The sequence below is a fragment of the Callospermophilus lateralis genome, chromosome 7 (assembly GCF_048772815.1).
Source record: "Callospermophilus lateralis isolate mCalLat2 chromosome 7, mCalLat2.hap1, whole genome shotgun sequence".
Classification (NCBI taxonomy): domain Eukaryota; kingdom Metazoa; phylum Chordata; class Mammalia; order Rodentia; family Sciuridae; genus Callospermophilus; species Callospermophilus lateralis.
In genome coordinates, this window is record NC_135311.1 from 49,567,258 (window position 1) to 49,585,042 (window position 17,785).

A 17,785-nucleotide genomic window follows, 5' to 3' on the forward strand; every position below is an offset into this window, starting at 1 on the left:
TTTTTATTTTTGTTTGTTTTTGACAGGGACATTTATTTACAAGCAATGTGTAATTTTTTAAAAAAAGTCTTAATAATAAAAACTACCTCTGCTTTCCAGAAAACATCCTTTCAGAATTTAAAATATTTTACTTCCTAAAAGTCAAACTTTCATAGGTTTTGCATAACACTGTATTCTCAATTGTATTCAGTGATTCCCTTTTCTTTTTTTATATCAGCTGGCCATCTACAGGTTATTAGGTCCAGCCTTCACATTGCCCACCTCTCCAAACTTCCCCCACCATCCATCTCTTGCCCTTTATACTGACTTTTATCTGCTTTGTCTCCCAGTTAGTCCCACCCAGTGCTGGGGATCAAACTTGGTGCCTTGCATGTTAGCAAACACTATACCACTGAGCTGTACTACCAGCCCTCCTAGTTATCTATTCTCCATTTTATCTCTGTCATTGACTCTTGAATTCTAAGTACCAGTGTCCTTGGTCTAAATTACTGAAATAACTCACTGCTTTCCCCTACATTCATTTTTACTTCCTTTCAAACCATGCTCTACATTGTAACCAGAGAATCAGATCATATTACATAATTTCTTAGGTCAATTACTTGTTGCTGTTCCTAAGAGAAAGACCAAGCTTACTGGTGGCTTCTACTTCTGATGCAACCATATCTAATTAATTAATTAATGCCAACTAAAATAAAATAACTATTAAACAAAGGTAACTTGTTGATACTTTTTAAATATGTTTTTGTTTTCAAAATGTGTGACAAACTTATTATAGAACATACTTCTCACATCATTCTGAAGACTTTTTTTTTAAAAAATCCCTCAATAAAATATTATAGTTCAAACCTATCTATACTCATAAAATGTGCTGTGTTGCTTTTACTAAACTTCACTACTTCACACTCAAAAGCCAAGTTAGATATTTCCTTTTAATTTGGATTCTCCTGCTAACTTTAACTCGTAAAGTTAATTGTTTTGTACAAGGGCGACTGCAAATTAAGATGAATTTATCCTCATCTGCCTTCATGATAGCACATGTAATTTCCAGCCTGGAGTCACTTGCTATCTATTTCTTCTGTTCCTGGTCTGTGTGAAGTTGAGAAAAATCCTTCCGCAATCTATGGCACTCTAAATTTAGATTTTCCACTCACAGTTCCTCATAATGACATCACTTCTCCTCCTTATGCATCTCTTAGACTGACACCTACACAACTACTGGAACATCCATTTATCCTTAAGAGTCAGTCTTTATTTCACCACTAATACCCCTCTGGTTACATTAAATACTAAATCTTACCTTAAAAACCGACAGTGAGTTGCACTCCTTCAGGCCCTGTAATTGGCCTGGTCTTATATTTAACCTATATGCACATCCTCAACTTTAATCACAATTTGCAAAATCCATCTCTACTTACTCAAATGTTAATTTATGTATGTATTTTGAGATCATTATTTCACTCTGCTCTATAAAAGTTCTGGTGTAAATAATGATGATTATTTACTAAAAACATATCAATTTCTGGAAAATGCTTTAAAACAATAATTTCACCTAATCCTCACAAAATACTGTGATTATCTTCTTTTCAGAAATGAGGAAACAGTGTTAGATAGTAGCTAGCAATGAGCAGTGAAATGCAGGCAAGGTCACAAGTGTTCTTTAAATTACGTTAGGGTTTTTTAAACTGCTTCCAAATTAGAGAAGAAAGCAAAGTTAATTCATTAAAAAAAAAAATAAGCAAAAACAAAGGACCTAATGGGAAAATACATCAAAACATATGGATTAATGGGACTAACTCTTGACAGACTCCATTGATATTGATGTGAAGCTAGGAATTATGGCTCTAAGTGTCTTTAACTCTCTGCAAGGAATATTCTTTTAGCAGTGCAGACACAATAAGGTAACTTCTGACCAGCTATTGACCCCAGTGCCCACATTAACATGGGATTGACTTGTAGATGAAGCCCCCCTAAATAGGATGGCCACCATGATAGTTCCGGAGAAAACCAACTAAGGTCACAAACTCCACCTCCCAATGTGAAGGAGGGATTGAATGCCTGATTAGCAAAGAGTAGAGAAGGTGGTCCCCAGTTATCCTGGTAAACATCTATCAGTAATAAACTTGGAGACAAGGTTGTCTCCTTTGTCATTCTCTGCTTGAAAACAGCCTACTCTCTCTTTTGAGAGTGCTCTCTGCTTTTAAGCCTCACTATGCTTCTACTTTACTTTCACATATAATAAATGTCTCTTGATGATTTTTGGTGTCCGACTTTAAATTTTCTTTCATTGGAACACAAGAACCAAGGTTTGGAGTTTCAGCTCTTTGATTTCCTGTGGCCAAGAAGTTCTAATGTTAGGCAGAAATCATGAATTAAATAAATGATAGCGATGAATGCACATCCCAGTTCTGATCAGCTTTAGGCTGGTAGTCTTTTTCTGCTCTGACTTCTTCAATTTCCTAAATTTTAAGTTGACTCTTTTCTTATTACTAGTGAAGGAGGTAAATGTGTGTACAAAACAATAACAAGAGGAGCCAATGCATTCAGTCCTACTAATACTTCTATTTGCTGCTCACCCTACATATTGCTACATAGCTTTCTTGAGGTGATCCACATGCACTGACTCCAAGTCTCTTGAATCCACTTTCTCCTTGAACTCCACTGCATTTACAATAAGGTCATAATGTCCAATGGGTCAAATCCCAGTACCTCTGTTTGCTCTTTTTATTTTCAGTATTCTTTACCTTTTAAAGCACTGAACAAAAAGAAACTCTTCTCTCAGGGCCTATTTGATGGCATGCCTCTGGAGATATGTATACACACATTTTTTTTTTCTTATCACTCATGGATGTTTTACTCTATCTCTTACTGAATCCTTTTACAACTAACATCCATTATTATTCTCCATAGAATGAATTCTCTGTTATTCTCTCTTAACATTGCCTCATAAGGTAATCTAATATTATGGTTTTAAATATTGCTCTTATTCTAAATGGGTCATAGATTTACAGTCCTGGCCCTTACCCTTTTCTCTGCAATTTCATATATATATGCTTGATACTGTAATAAGTACTTGGAGCAATTTTTTCCAAAACTTCTAACTCCTAGGATATAATTCATTTATGGTTAATGCAGTAACTTCACTGTGTTTTAAATCTAGCTTCCCTTTATTTCTACAGCTGGTTTTCGCGAAGACAAACAATTCAGTTTCCTATCTGTATTCTTATGTGTAATAACCTCCCAATGCAGTTATAGGTCTAAGGATCAGTATCCCTATCAAAATATTTCTACCAATGCAGTAAGTTGGAAGAGGTTTTTAGCACCATTCTCTAGCCCACCTGAGTGAGTTTCTAATCTGATAATTAAGGGATGCTGATTGGGACATAGTTATTGCCAAGTGGGTCATGTGGATATGCATGGCTCTTGTTTTCCACTTTCTTCCTTTCCAAGATGCTGGGTGAGTGGGAATGTGCTTGACTTCTATATCACCCATGTTGTCATTTTGTCATGAAAGTCTACACCTACTGATAATTACATAACATTTTTATAACAAAAGTCACTGAGTGGTAGTTAAAAAACAAAACTTATATTTGGAAAAAGGAAGGAATATAAGGGATGCATTTAACCTTTTGGTCAATATTTCCAACATTTTTTACTAGTTCTTTGCATGTTTGCATGAATATTTATGGGTCCTTTAACCTAACATTTTGGAATTACTTTCTGTTACTGTCCCTAAACAGACACCTCCCTAAAAAAAAAAAAAAATACTACCTAACACAGTGTCTAGTGGTTAGTTTTTCTCAATAGCTATTTGTTGAATAAAAGAAAATGGAATGAACATCCCAAAGCTGCATTCTTTACTGTATTATGCCAAGATATGTGTGACCTAGATTTCTCAATGAACTTTTATCAAAGGGCTTGAATCTGTTTCTTTTTTTTATCTCCTCCATGCAGAGACAATTCTAAAATGTAAGGCTTAAAGAAAATTTCTCAGCATATATTAGAAAAGCTTTTTCTGCCACCCCATAATTCTAAACACAGGTGTTATTAAATGTTTCTGGTTTTTATTATTCTGGATTACAGGGATCAAAATAAAAAAGGAAGGAAGAAACGAATGAATGAATAAATGAATGGATGAAAGAAAATAAAGAATGAAAAGGAAATAAGAGGAAAGCAAAGCAAAAGAGAAAGGGAAAAAAAACTGCTTTATTTTGAAACTGCTATGATTCAAATGTTTGCCAATAAAGCATGTGATGGAAAGCTGATCCTAGTGCCACCATGTTGAAAGGTAGGGCCCAACAAGAGATAATTGTGTCATGAGGGTGGAGTGAAGGAATCAATGTTGTCACAGGGGAGGATTCATTATCACAGGGTTAGGTTTACTATAAAAGGGAGTTCAGTCCCCCTTTACTCTCTGTCAAACTCTCTTTGTTGTGTGATGATGTAGGATGGATGCTCTTGTGAAATGTGGCCCCTTGATCTTGCGCTTCCCAGCCTGTAGAACCATGAAGCTATCCAAATTCTGTTCATTATGAACTCCCCAGTCTGTGATATTATCTTACAGCAGCACCTAGTCAGAAACTCTGAATAATATCACAGAGTAATGAGAGAAAATATGTGGACAATAAATGCAATATATTTGCTAGAGCTGAGGATTAACTATAATTGAATTGTGGATGTCGAGACTTACAGGTATACAAATGCATTAAACTTATATTTTGAGAGATCTTAGCCAGCACCTTTCATCTACATTTACTGAAATAGGCTGTATTTTAATCTTGAAAATGAGAATGCTCTTTCAAAAAAATATGATTAAATCAAAAGCTGGAAAAAAGTAAAGTAGAAAAAAAAACATAAATTAAACCACAAGTCCTTCATCACTAAAATATCAAATTTTAAAACCATAAATATACCCTGAATAATTGGTCAGAGTTCTTGCATCTCACTCAGTTGAGATCAAAACTCAAATTACAAATATACAGCCACTTTCTATGGGATTCATTTATGGATTATAGAAATGACTGAAACTGAAGTTGTATCATAACAGGTGTGAAAAGTTCATACTTTTCTAATAAAAAGCAGCAAGGTTTAGTTTTAATCAAAACTCCCAATTTTATTTTTAAAAAGGAGCAAAATGAGAAGATTTTTACTTAATAATATCCAACTCACTCACAGATATTAGGGTTTCATAAAGTGTGGGAAAATGTCACCTCATTTAATTGAATTTGAAATTTCCTCTATTATAAATATAAAAGGAGGTGTCTTGATATGCCAGGCACATATACAGGAAGAGTACAGTCAGGTAGGAAGAGCTAATATTCTTGAATAAAAAGCAATAACTTGTGCAAGGTAGTATTTTAATGTATTTTCTCCTCAACATTACTTACAGGAGCACCCTTTTCTCCAGCTGGACCAGGGGGCCCTTGGGGTCCCGGACGCCCTGGCAAACCAATTGGGCCAGCAGTACCTGCTGATCCACGTTCTCCTGGTGAGCCCTAGAACAGAGGAAAATAATTATTTTGTTATTAATGGAAATAAAAATATTACTGCCTTAAGTCACTTAGGTAACAATGGCATTTTACAGTCCAGTAAAAAATATACAAAGAACTTTTAGAAAAATTTAAGATCTCAAATATGAACAGCTGTATCCACTATTCAGGAGACGAATTTCTTGTTCCAATATTCAGTTGTTGACTTTAGGAAAGACTAATGAGATAAACAACCACTTCAAAATTATATATGTATTTACTGTTTTATGGATGCTAGCTTTTTAAATTTGTGTTTGCAATTGTGTACAATGCTCTATAAAATATCTATCCAATGTAATCTCTCATAAGCTTTCTTTGTGTATATTATAAAAAATTGGCAGAATCCACTCCTTACACTATTATTTCTTGAAGTGACTTTAGAATTTCACTCCAAACTTGCTAAATTAGAATTTCTAATTCTAAAAATTGCCTTCAAAAAATGTCTTAAAATATTTTCAAGTACAACTTTTACATAGAAAAGTTTGATAATCACTATACCAAAGTTTACAATTTTTTCCTGGAGAAGAAGGCCTTAAACTTATCATAGAATTCTCTAGAAAACATTGGGCCTTATTAATTCACATCTGATTAGGTTTGTGAAACTGACTAAGAAAGATACCACATTTTTAAAAACTAATTTGCTTTGAAAATATCTCATATGTAAAATTTTTAAAAAATAACCTTATAGTTTTCATATTCTGTTTCAACAATTTATGAAAAAATTAAGTAGTGAAGGATAAAAGAAATTTAAAAATATTTGCTAAGTTATGTAAAGCTTAAGTATTATATACTTTCTATTTTTATTTTTATTTAATATAATAGTATTTTACCTTTGGATGAGATTCTTAGATGGGTGATTGTTATAATTTATCAGATTATTTTATAATTGAATAAAATGGGGAAATGGGCTCATTCGTTCCATGAGATAATATAGTACCTTTACCTAATAATTAGTATCTTTATATAATTTCATTTTAAAATTCATAATCAATTATTTATAAAACCTGGAAAAACATTATTTAACACTTATTTGTTAGTGCTATACTTCCCCTACTGTGGAAATCATTCTATTATATAAATTTGAATTACTGAATTTATTCTAATTTATATTTTATTATATAAGTAATTAATTACAGATGGCAATAAGGAAAATAGTAACCAATGATTCATATTTCCATATGCTTTAAAATTTACAAATTATTTTGTTTCACTTTGTCATTTTATTCTCTCCAAAATCTGAGGGAATTGATCCTGCAATGGCAGCATCTGAGCTTTAAAGATGAAGAACCTGAGGCTCCAAGAGTTCCTCATGATTACATAGTTGTTGAGGGAACTCCGACATTGGACTCTGTTCAGTGCTCTCTCCATAGGACCCCCCCACACACACTGCTGCTCTCTGATGAGGACATCAATAATTTCCAAGGACCATTATTGGGGAATGTCCTTAAATTCAGCACCCACTCAATTTCACCAAGTCCTCATTGATTACAAAAAGATTACAAGTAAATTTACTTCTTAATTTCCTGACTTTATTTTTCTAAATAAATTCACAAGCTACATACAGTACTTTTATCTAGCCAGTTGTCTGAATATAGCAATTAAATAAAATAAATGAAAGGGATACAGATTTATAGGAGATAGGGTAATCCATGAAATATTATTTTCTCTCATTTCTGTTGATTTATGACTAATTGAACCACTATCATTACTATGGAGTAACTTAAACATGGGGATGCAGAAATAATTGGAGAAACTTTGCCAAACTATGGTTAAAGAAATTATGAAATTAGATGTGGACTTAAATAAATAATGACATTTCTGAGCTCTAAGTACATGTACAAAGACAAATCTAGAAAATAGTCTTCATATTGCATAATAATGAAAAAATTGTGTAAATAGTACATATTTACCAATCAAGTATCCCAAATACTAAAAATGCATACACAGTTACAAGGTAAAACATAAGTTAGCATTTTTCAAGTAATAAACTTCTGAAGTGCTATCAATCTATATTATTTTAATTTCATAATAATAAAATAATTTTTTGAAGAAGTGGCTTATCTGTTAAGTCAAGTGGCATAGTTCTGATGAGTGACTGCAGAGGCCAGTGCAGAAGAGAAATAATGATGGCAGAGTCTTTGGAGTGTTTCAGTGTCAAGAAGTGCACCTCTAAATGAAAAATAGCTCAAAGATATGCTGCTAATTATTAGAGGGGAAACCAAACAGAGACAGGGAAAAGGGAGGAATTGGGAGGAGCAGTGAGATGCACAGATATTCCCTGAATTAATAAAATGAGAGAAAGGTTTCAGTAATAAAAATACTCCTTTGTTGGTAATATACTCCTTTGTTGGTAATAGAAATACATCAACAAAATACAATATATAATGCAACAAGGGTTATTCTGTTTCATTCAGGTTACAATTGACAACCCCTTAAGATAAATTCTCACTATCAGAAAAACTGATCAATGTACCTACAAGGTATGACATCTTTTATTTTAATATTCCACTTGTAAACCTCAGGAAAGGATTACCACCCATTGTTTTTTTTTCAAAGATAAAATATGCATCCTATATAAGTGATGAGATATTTTATTTGTAATTGATTATACAAAAAGAGATGCAGTTCTGATAAATCAAGGCATAAAATCATTAGGTTTTTAATCCTGTCTAAACCCCAATGTTGAAAGTCTACCCAAGTAATCCAATAAATATTATTTTCTCTCATTTCTGTTGTTTTATGGTATCACCACAGGCTATGGGGGTGGACAACTGTGAGAATGGAAAGATAAAGAGGATTACTAGAAAGAAGATGATTATGTAAAGAAAATTTGCTATTTTCTGATTTTCAAGCCTAAAATGTAACAATAACTGTGCAAAGTACTTTTCATATGTAAGGTATTTTAACATACCACAGTGAATCTCATCACCATGTACATCCACAAGACACTAAGTAAGTAGCAGAAAGACCAGTAGAGGGAAGGGAACAGGGGAGGAAGGAGGAAAGTGAAAGAGGAAGTATTAGGGACTGAATTAGAGTGAATTATATCTCATGCTTTTATAATTATGTCAACATGAATCCTATTGTCATGTATAATTCAAAATAACCTACTAAGGACTTTATAAATGGGGAACATTTTTTTCCCTGACTCTCTTTGTACCCATATAACCCGTACGTATTGTGTTAAATTTTGATAAGTAGAAGAAATAGAGCCATTTAAGGCCACTTCTTCCTTAAAGTTCAAATTGGTTATAAACACTTTCAATGGATAAAAGTGCTTTCCTTTACCCAAATAGTTCTTCTCCATTTTCAAGACCACCAAGGAACTGTTTTAAGCTTGGCTAACTACTCAACAAACCTTTTACCTAAGACACCATGAGGCTCTTTTATCACATTGCTGCCCTGATCTGAAAAATTAAATCTTTCTCTTATTGATGCTGAGTTTAAAATTACTTGAGTAAATACACCTTCTTCAGAGTATATTTATCCTGATCTTTCCATAAAAACATTCATACACAAATACTTAAGAGTGTTTTTACTTTATGTTTTAGAATTCCAGGTGAAAAGTATTTTTTTCTAGTATTACACTTCTCACTGTTACTTACACAGTATGTCCAATTTATCTCTGAATATTTGGTTACACTATCTCCTGATGTGAGAAGTCTTGGTATTTTCCTTTACTATCAAAAAAATTCCAGCCATTCTTTAGTCACAAGTAAAAAACCTTTTAACCAAAAAACAGTATTTCCCTAAGAATTAGAAAAGAAAAATACTTTTAAGTATTCCTTACATATAGTATTTCAGTTTTGCTACAATTATTTTCTAAATAAATCAGCATAGCAGTCGACACTAAATTTCCTTTTAAAAAATATCCCCACTCTCTTCTTTGATATTACCAAAAAGTAAAATATGTACTATGTACATTAAATAATAGAAACAATAGCAATAAATATGGAACATAATTAAATCAGTGATATGCATTTATATTTTTATAAAAGCTCACCTGCTAGATTTTTTTAAAAAGCTCTCTTGCTAATCAACAGAAATTTAAAAACTTGCAGAATAACAGAGTTGATTGTGTGTTTTCCCTAAAAAGATGTGGTACTGGAATTAAAAGAAATACATGCTGCCTTAACTTGATGCATTATGATTGATATGTCACAAGGAAATAATTTATGGCTCTTTCTTTAAAAAAGAATGCATATTAAATTAACAATGAGGTATCTTTAATATTTAAGGTTAATCAAGCTATTTCAAATAATTGCATTAATGTGTCTCAAGTATAGTTGAAATGCCGATTTGAATCTATGCAAGTTTGTATAGTTTGTAGATATTTTATGCTTTTATTACAAAGCATAACTATTTTAATTTCTCCCTTGAAGCATTCATAAGATTAAATTTCAGATTACCATCTTTCTGTGAAACCTGCATTAAAATTAATAACAAAAATATATTACCTCTTTGTAGTTAAAATATTGTTCATGATCTTGTCACAGCTCATAAACTTTGAAACAAATGATGAAAACAAGAAGAGACTTTTAAAATGTATATTTGTGCCCCAAAGTACAATTTCAATTTCCTTTCCTACTAGTTATTTCAAATATTCTATAAGCCTAGATATTTGTAATAACAGCATGCTCTGCAGTGATTTTATTTTATACATAAATAAATGAAAAGTGAAAATCTCTGATGGTACCTACTGATTAAGCAAGTGATACATAGAAAATTTGCAAATCTTAAATATTCCCAAGCCAACTTTAAAAGAATAAGACTTATGAATCCTTTAATCTCAATTGAACCACTGGAGAAGTTCTGTCTCTTTTTATAAATTGAAGTTTAAATCCAATATTAAAAGAGGGTCCAGTTTACATATTCAATAAAAAACATACTGAGGATCCACTCTCTAGTGACACTTACTGGAGATACAAAATATATTACAATAGGTACCACCAGCCCTTGAGAAACCTGCACTGTAAATGAATTATGTTTCATAAAGAGTAGACATGTATAATGATAAAATTTTTGCATTGCTGTACAGTTAATAAGAAGCTTTACAACTGTGCAATAAATGAAAAATTATGTCTAAGATGTATGTTTAGATTTAAATACAGGTTAAAGTCACAATGATCAGAACCACAAAGGTAGAAACTTCTGCGTATTTCTGTCAATGATTCCAGCACTTGGAGTAGAGCACTTGGAATACAGCAGGCCCTAAGTAAGTGTATCAATTGAATGTGCAATCTTTTCTGTTCCAGAGTCACAGCACTAACTTTCTGATCTTGAGCAAATTCTCTAAAAGTCATTTGCTAACCAATAAATTAGGGACACAGCCAATCATGAGGCTTGTGTGATATTTAATATGTTGATAACACCTGAAATTCTTTGAACAATTCTTGTCTTAAAGTATGAATGCAACAGATGTTGGAAAACTATACATAAGCATCTATATATTTTTAAATAATTATATAATCTCAAATAATTGTATATGTAAAATTTTATAGAAGAGATAACTAAGATCCAAGAAGTAATATGGTATTGTTAAAGTAAGGTGGGGGAGGGGGAACTTTCTCCACACAGCATTAAACTGTTTTTGTGTTTGCCCCTAGAGCGATGATGATTATTTTACATATTAAAAGTATTAAACTGGAAAGAATTTTCAAGAAAGGTTAAAATCTAGAGAAATATCAGTTTCCTAATTTGTGATATAAATACCAATGGACACATGACAATTTAAAAGTTCTATTTACATGACCTTGCTAAGGTCTAAATATCTGCACTATTTTTATGATGTGGCATTTTCATACAGGAGCTAAAAGGAAATATGTAAGATATACAAGTGAAGAGATCTACTGCCCAGCATGAGGACTCAAGTTAATAAAAGGGCACTGTACTATGCATTGAGGTTAAATAAGTAGATTTCAGCTGCTCTTGTCATAAAAAAGTAACTGTGATAGAAAGTTACTCGATTTATTATAGTAATAATTTCACTATTTAAATGTATCCCATAACATCATGTTGTAAACCTGAAAAATATTTTCAAAAACCTTTTGTAAAGGCAATAATTTAATATGTATTGAATTACACATATTATAATGACAGTATCATTATATTTGAGTACTCAATAATAACCACTATGGAAAACTTAGGATTTTTTTTTCTCATTTTCAAATAAAAAGTGATCACGCTTTCAAAAAAGAGGAATTTAAATATCTATATTTAGTTCCTTTTTTAAGTAGATTGTTAGTTTTAGTTCCTTCTGCAACCTCCTCTCTAAATTTTCAGTCTTTTCTTCCTCACAATGACAACAAAACAAGCAACAATAACATCATTCTACATTCTTGGGGCAGTGAAAACAGGGGCTGTTTTTCAAATGCTTTAAACAGAGGGAAACACTAATATAGTATAGATATTTTATCAGTTATTTTATATGTGTATTTCATATTCTGAGGAGCATCTGTAAAGTAAATGAAACTGATAAACAGACAAATGATCTCATTAGCATTCACTTAGCATGTATCTACTATGGGGAGAATAGAAGCATAAACATAAGATGCTTCTATAAGAAGTTCTTGTAATACAGAGCTATTCAAGTAGGTCAATTTTAAGGCCAAATTGACCTTCATGGCAAGACTAGTATGATATAATTCTACTCTTCAAATGATATATTTTAGATCACACAGGCCAAAAATTTAGATGAGATATCAAACATTATTAGAAATTAAAGCATAAATTCTGAATGATCAAAGTCATGCAGTTATGCAACCTTTGGTCATTGGTCTCCAACCCTGGCTCTACCTGTCTCTCATCCGTAGCTGAATGTGAGAATGGCTTACTGAGATCAATCTGGGCCACAATGTTATGGCCACAAGAAGGTATGCTTTATCATAAAAAGTACCATATATGACCCAATAAGCCAGGAGGTGCCATCCTTCTGAAACCTTGTCTATTCCCTTGTCAGTGCAAAGAAGGTTCCCAGGAACAGGATGCAGGGGGGAAAAATGAAGAGAAATAGTAATTATGAAAGGAAATAAATGTAAGCTCTTAAAGAAGAGAAGACACCAAGATGAAATAATAGCATATGAAGAATATAACAGATTTAGAATCTTCGGGGGGAAACCATGAAAGAGAAGTTATAGGAAATGGCTATCACAGTATTTCAGTTGAGAAATACTGAACACTTACCCTTTAGCAGCTATTTGTTTAATATATTCTCCCCATATTGAATCCTAACACTCCCAGGAGAAGGAAAGAAATATAAAGATAAAAGGCTTTACCAACCACCCTATCATATTTGTTTTAGTCATATTTTTAAAGAAAAAAAACTGTTGTAAAGAGATGATTTCATATCATAAGATACAGAGAAAACATTACTTAGGGAAAACGTTCTCCTGATTTTCCTTTAGGAAAATAGAGGGGGTAAGTTAAAGCTGAGAATTTGTACCTGTCATATCTGCACATATGGCATGTTTATATACATACAAAATATTTCCCCAGTTTATCTTCAATATGCAGGAAAGTGCTGCACTGCCTGCCTCTCTCATTCTTCACTCCTTGGTGCTTTTTGTTTCTTGTGTGTAACAAGTCACCTACTACGTGCTTAAACTCCTGTGATCAGTAGTCCTGCCTAGGCTTTGACTGGCATCTATGACCAGTTCTTGGATACAACATCATGCATATAGTGAGCACTTGATTTTGACTTGACTTAAAAAGAACAAAGTAACAGAACTCTGTTGGCAATTTTTTTTAAGTGCAAGAACTATGAACTGTTTCTCAATATACATTTACTCCTAGTAGCAAAATCTTTTAGAAAACCATAGTCTTAAAATACCTGTTCTTTCCTAACAGGACCAAAACAGCAATGAGAACTTCAAGACTAAATTCAGCACACACAAAAATTATTTTTCATAGATAAAACTGATTTTTTTTATTTATAGCTCCAACTCCAACATAATTCTTTTAGACAAAAAGCATTATTTTCAATTTTGTCTCTCTGGCCTTTTAGTTTATCACTTAATACTTATTATTTTTTTTCTTATCTGTCATCCTCAGTAAAACATAAGTTCTTTGTAGGAAAAGTCTGTATAACTTCATCTTAATAGATGGTATATTCAGATATATTGTCATTCCAAAAGAAAAAAAATTATAGTAGTTTACAGAGAATACATAATATATAAGAGGATATAAGTAAAAAACAGGTAAGCATGAAAGACAGGTAAGCAAATAACATTTTATTGGCTTTATATGAAGCTAAAAATATTAACAATCTAAACATGCCTACAGACAAGCGATTTTCCCTCTGTAGGCCATGATCCATTGATGAGTTATAAAGTCAATTTAATGGATCTTATCCAGAAGTTAAAAAATAATAAAAATAAAACATAATAAATAATATTAAAATATGTACACAATTTGTACTTTTTATAATAAGTATTTCAAAAGATTAGAAAAATGATAATAAGGCATCATCTTCCCTATTGAGATTTAATTTTGACTCCATGATTTTTGCAAGCCAAAGGAAGAAGGAAATTCTGCATTTCACAATTCATAACAACTGAAAGAAAAATAGTTATACAAGAAACCACTCAAAAATAAAATAATTCTATAAAAGCAGACTTAAAATGAATACTTTTAAAGTTATGATTATCAAGAGATTTCTTCTGAGGATATTTACAGATAGGATCCTGTCTAAAGCAATCTCCCATATTCTCAAGCATATTCTTTAGACATGTCTTTAGGCATGTCTTTATGCTTCACCTTCTTTCTGAACACAAGACGATGGCATTCCATGTATACCAGGCAGAGCTTAGTAAGCCCAGTGTGAGAGAATGTGATAACAGTGTGATGCAAATTCTCTGGTCTCTGTTTATTTCTGAATGAATTATGAATAAAGAGAACAGGTGCAAAATATATTCATAGGTGAATAAACAGATGGACACAGAGATAGATGGATGATTACAAATATTGTATTCGCTTTCTATGGATTAGAAAACATAGATAGGATACAGAGTTTAGGGTGCATGGTTGTGACACATGAAAAACATCTATAATCATTAGGGACTCAACCTTTGCTATGATAGTTTAAGCAGTTTAGTCTTTGATCATTCAAACAGTCAATGGGTTACAGGGAAACTGTAAGAGTATTAAAGCCGAGTTATCTGGAATATTAGCTCTTCTGACTCTTATTTTAGACAAAATTGTTCACAAGGGTATGGAAGTCGGGTGTGATGGCACACGCCTGTATTCCCAGTGGCTTGGGAGGCTAAGACAGGAGGATCACAATTTCAAAGCCAACCTCATCAACTGCAAGGCACTAAGCAACTCAGTGAGATCCTGTCTCTAAATAAAATAAAAAATAGGGCTGGGGATGTGGCTCAGTGGCCAAGTATCTCTGAGTTCAATCCCTGGTACCAAAAAAATAAAAATAAAAGTAAATAAAAAGGGTATAGAAATGTCAGGACAACTTGGAAAAATGTAATCAAAAAGGAGGGAGGAAGGAAAAGAGAGGGGGAAATTTAGTTAAGAGATGTTACAGAGTGAGAGATCTACATATCTAGAAAGGAATTTATGTAATGAGCTATCATGAATTTCATCTGCAGATAAAGGACTTTAAACTTATACAATCTAATTATCTTCTCTAAGTCTAAGATCATTTGCCTTAATAATGAAATGCAATAATATGACCATGTCAATTTTCAAGAATATAATGAATATATAGTACCCAAAACAAGGGTTGGAAGAATGCACTCTCAATAATATTTTGTTTTCTTTTTCTATTTCCTTTTTATTTCCCATTTCTTCTTTACTCACATTCTTTTCCTTAGACAATTCTTCAATTTTTAATTTTCTTTCCCCTAATGTGAGTAACTGCTAAATCTCCAACATTCTCTGTTTCTGTGCATTTCTTCTGTACTTACAATTACTTGGCCAATATCCTAAAGTAAAGTTAATGTGAGATTGATATAAAATCAGACCTACCCATTATAAAACAAAGGAGTTCTATAGAATATTCCTATGCTGTTTTCCTATTAAGACTTATAATTTTAGATCTGTCCCCAACAGATCAGACATTTCCCTCTACTATCCCACTGTTATCTTTTTGATTAACATCACAAAACAGAACTTGTTACTTTTTTTGCCAAGAAAAATCATCATTCCTGATTCCTTCATTTTAAATAAAACCACACATTATCAAATCTTATAAAATGATAATTAACATAAACAAATTTTCTAGATAGGTTAGAGTTTGCATCTAGAAGACCAATTTTTTGTTGTTATTGTTGTTGTTGCTCTGCTTTGCTTTGCTTTAATCTCTGTCAGTTGGAATAAATTTTTTTTCAAAGTCTACTTCCACATGCACATGACTGAATGACTGCTATAACTGAAGCCAATGGAGGCTTGTTTGGCACTTGTTACAGGCTGGAATCCTCAGCTTGAGTCCCTCCTCCATATTTTACTGTGATCATAGCCACAGTTTTGGAAACCCATTCCCGTGAAGGTTGCCTCTCTTTTCAGTGCATCCTCCTCCAACAACTGGGGAATAGCTTTAATTGGTTTATGCTTGAAAAATCGGATGAAAATTTACTGTCAGAATAAGTAGTTATTCAAGATTAAGTCAAAGTGAGTATTTGAGAAACATTTCTACTAATAAAGGATAAAAACCTTTAAACATTTTTTGTAACTTCCATGAGGTTTTAAATTTTTATGTATGAATTTTCCCTTTGTTGTTGATACAGATGAAGCAAAATGGTTCTAGGTTTGGAAGGCAACATTAAACTGTCATTCCCTCAAAAACACAAGCCTGACATTATCATTCGGTTTTTGTCTTTCCTCACTGCCCATGTCCAAAATTAAAAAAAAAAAAAAAAAAAAAAAAAAAAAAAAAAAGTGCTGTTACTCTGCCTTCCTGTGTTGACATCTGCACAGTGCTGTGACTCCCCACTTGCCTGGTCAAGGGCTCACTATAGTATTATAAATTAGCCCCTGAATGTTTACAACCATCTAGCCTTTCCCATCTTCATTGTATATTTTACACTAAGGGAAAAGCTTGTTTTCCTAAAAATTTTATTTATTCATTATTTATTTATTTAATCCACTTGCTCCAAAGATGTCAAGTCTTCAAATTAACTCCCACTTACCATATTAGAGCCTCAGCAATCATATACCATATTCTATTTCTGCTTTAGCTTTACATGATGCAAAATATTTAGCTAAGTACCTAGTTCCGAGCAAGAATTGAAAAAAATTTTACTTCTTCTTCCCAAAGCTTACCCTACTTTAGTAAAACTAGATACGACCTCAAACACTCTATCCCTTTCCTCATGTGTTCTCTCTTATGTTTTTGTAATCTTGTGTGCTTTGTTTGTAAAGCCAAGTTGAAGGGCCTTTCCACTGATTTCTCTTCTCTCCCTCCCCCCATAGAATTAATATCTATTATTTGTATGTCATTAGGCTTTTAATCACCAATCAATTGATAGTGCTGTTTAATCATTAGTGGGACTTTTTTCTTCAAAACCATTTATCATATTTTGAGTCAAGTGACATCTTTTGTGGTTTTTAATTGTATAGAAAAAAGTATTTAGTAATTGTTATGTAAGTATTTGTTGAAGGCAACTAAATAAACAGCACATTTACTTTTATATTATATGTTGTTCTATATTTAACTGGACAATTTCTAATAAATATTCTGTAAACTATATGTCCAGAGGGTTTATTATGCACCATACATATATATTGGTTTCAGTTGCTTTGAAAACCTGAAAACGCTTATTTGCATGGGTCCTAAAAAAATATTTTAAAACAATTCTTATAGTTATAATTCAGACTTCACTAGAACAATGATCATTGATTTAAAAAAAACATTTATGCCTAAAATAAGATGATCTTATAACCTGAAAGTCTGATTAAATGGATTGCATTCTATTAGAGTTATTGAAGATTTTATGTCCAAATAAAAACTTTTGTCTTATTCAACTATTTTTTCCTGCTAACATTACCACCACTAAATTGTGAGAGATGTAAAACAATCTTATACATAGGATTTTATAAATTTCATGAAAAGTCAAATATATTCATTGAAATATATTATTTTTCCTTAAAAAATCTTCACCAATTTGAATGATTTATAGATCTTCAGGTCTAAGAATAATGTCAATCACCCTAAAAAATGCTATGCTTGCTGTGTTCTCAGTATTAGTTATGGAATACAGACTTTACTCCTATATCAGGCTTTATGATAATTAAATTGAAAGGTATGGAATGAT

General features: G+C 32.1%; 1 protein-coding gene across 5 annotated transcripts in view; it reads right to left on the bottom strand.

Moving 5' to 3' along the window:
• Window positions 1-17,785, bottom strand: part of Col11a1 (collagen type XI alpha 1 chain) — a 208,070-nt gene that overhangs the window by 51,771 nt on the left and 138,514 nt on the right. For all 5 annotated transcript variants that reach the window (XM_076863343.2, XM_076863345.2, XM_076863347.1 and 2 more), the window contains one exon: window positions 5,385-5,492. In XM_076863343.2, coding sequence (XP_076719458.1) covers window positions 5,385-5,492 — 108 coding nt within the window. The remainder of the gene's footprint in view (window positions 1-5,384; window positions 5,493-17,785) is intronic.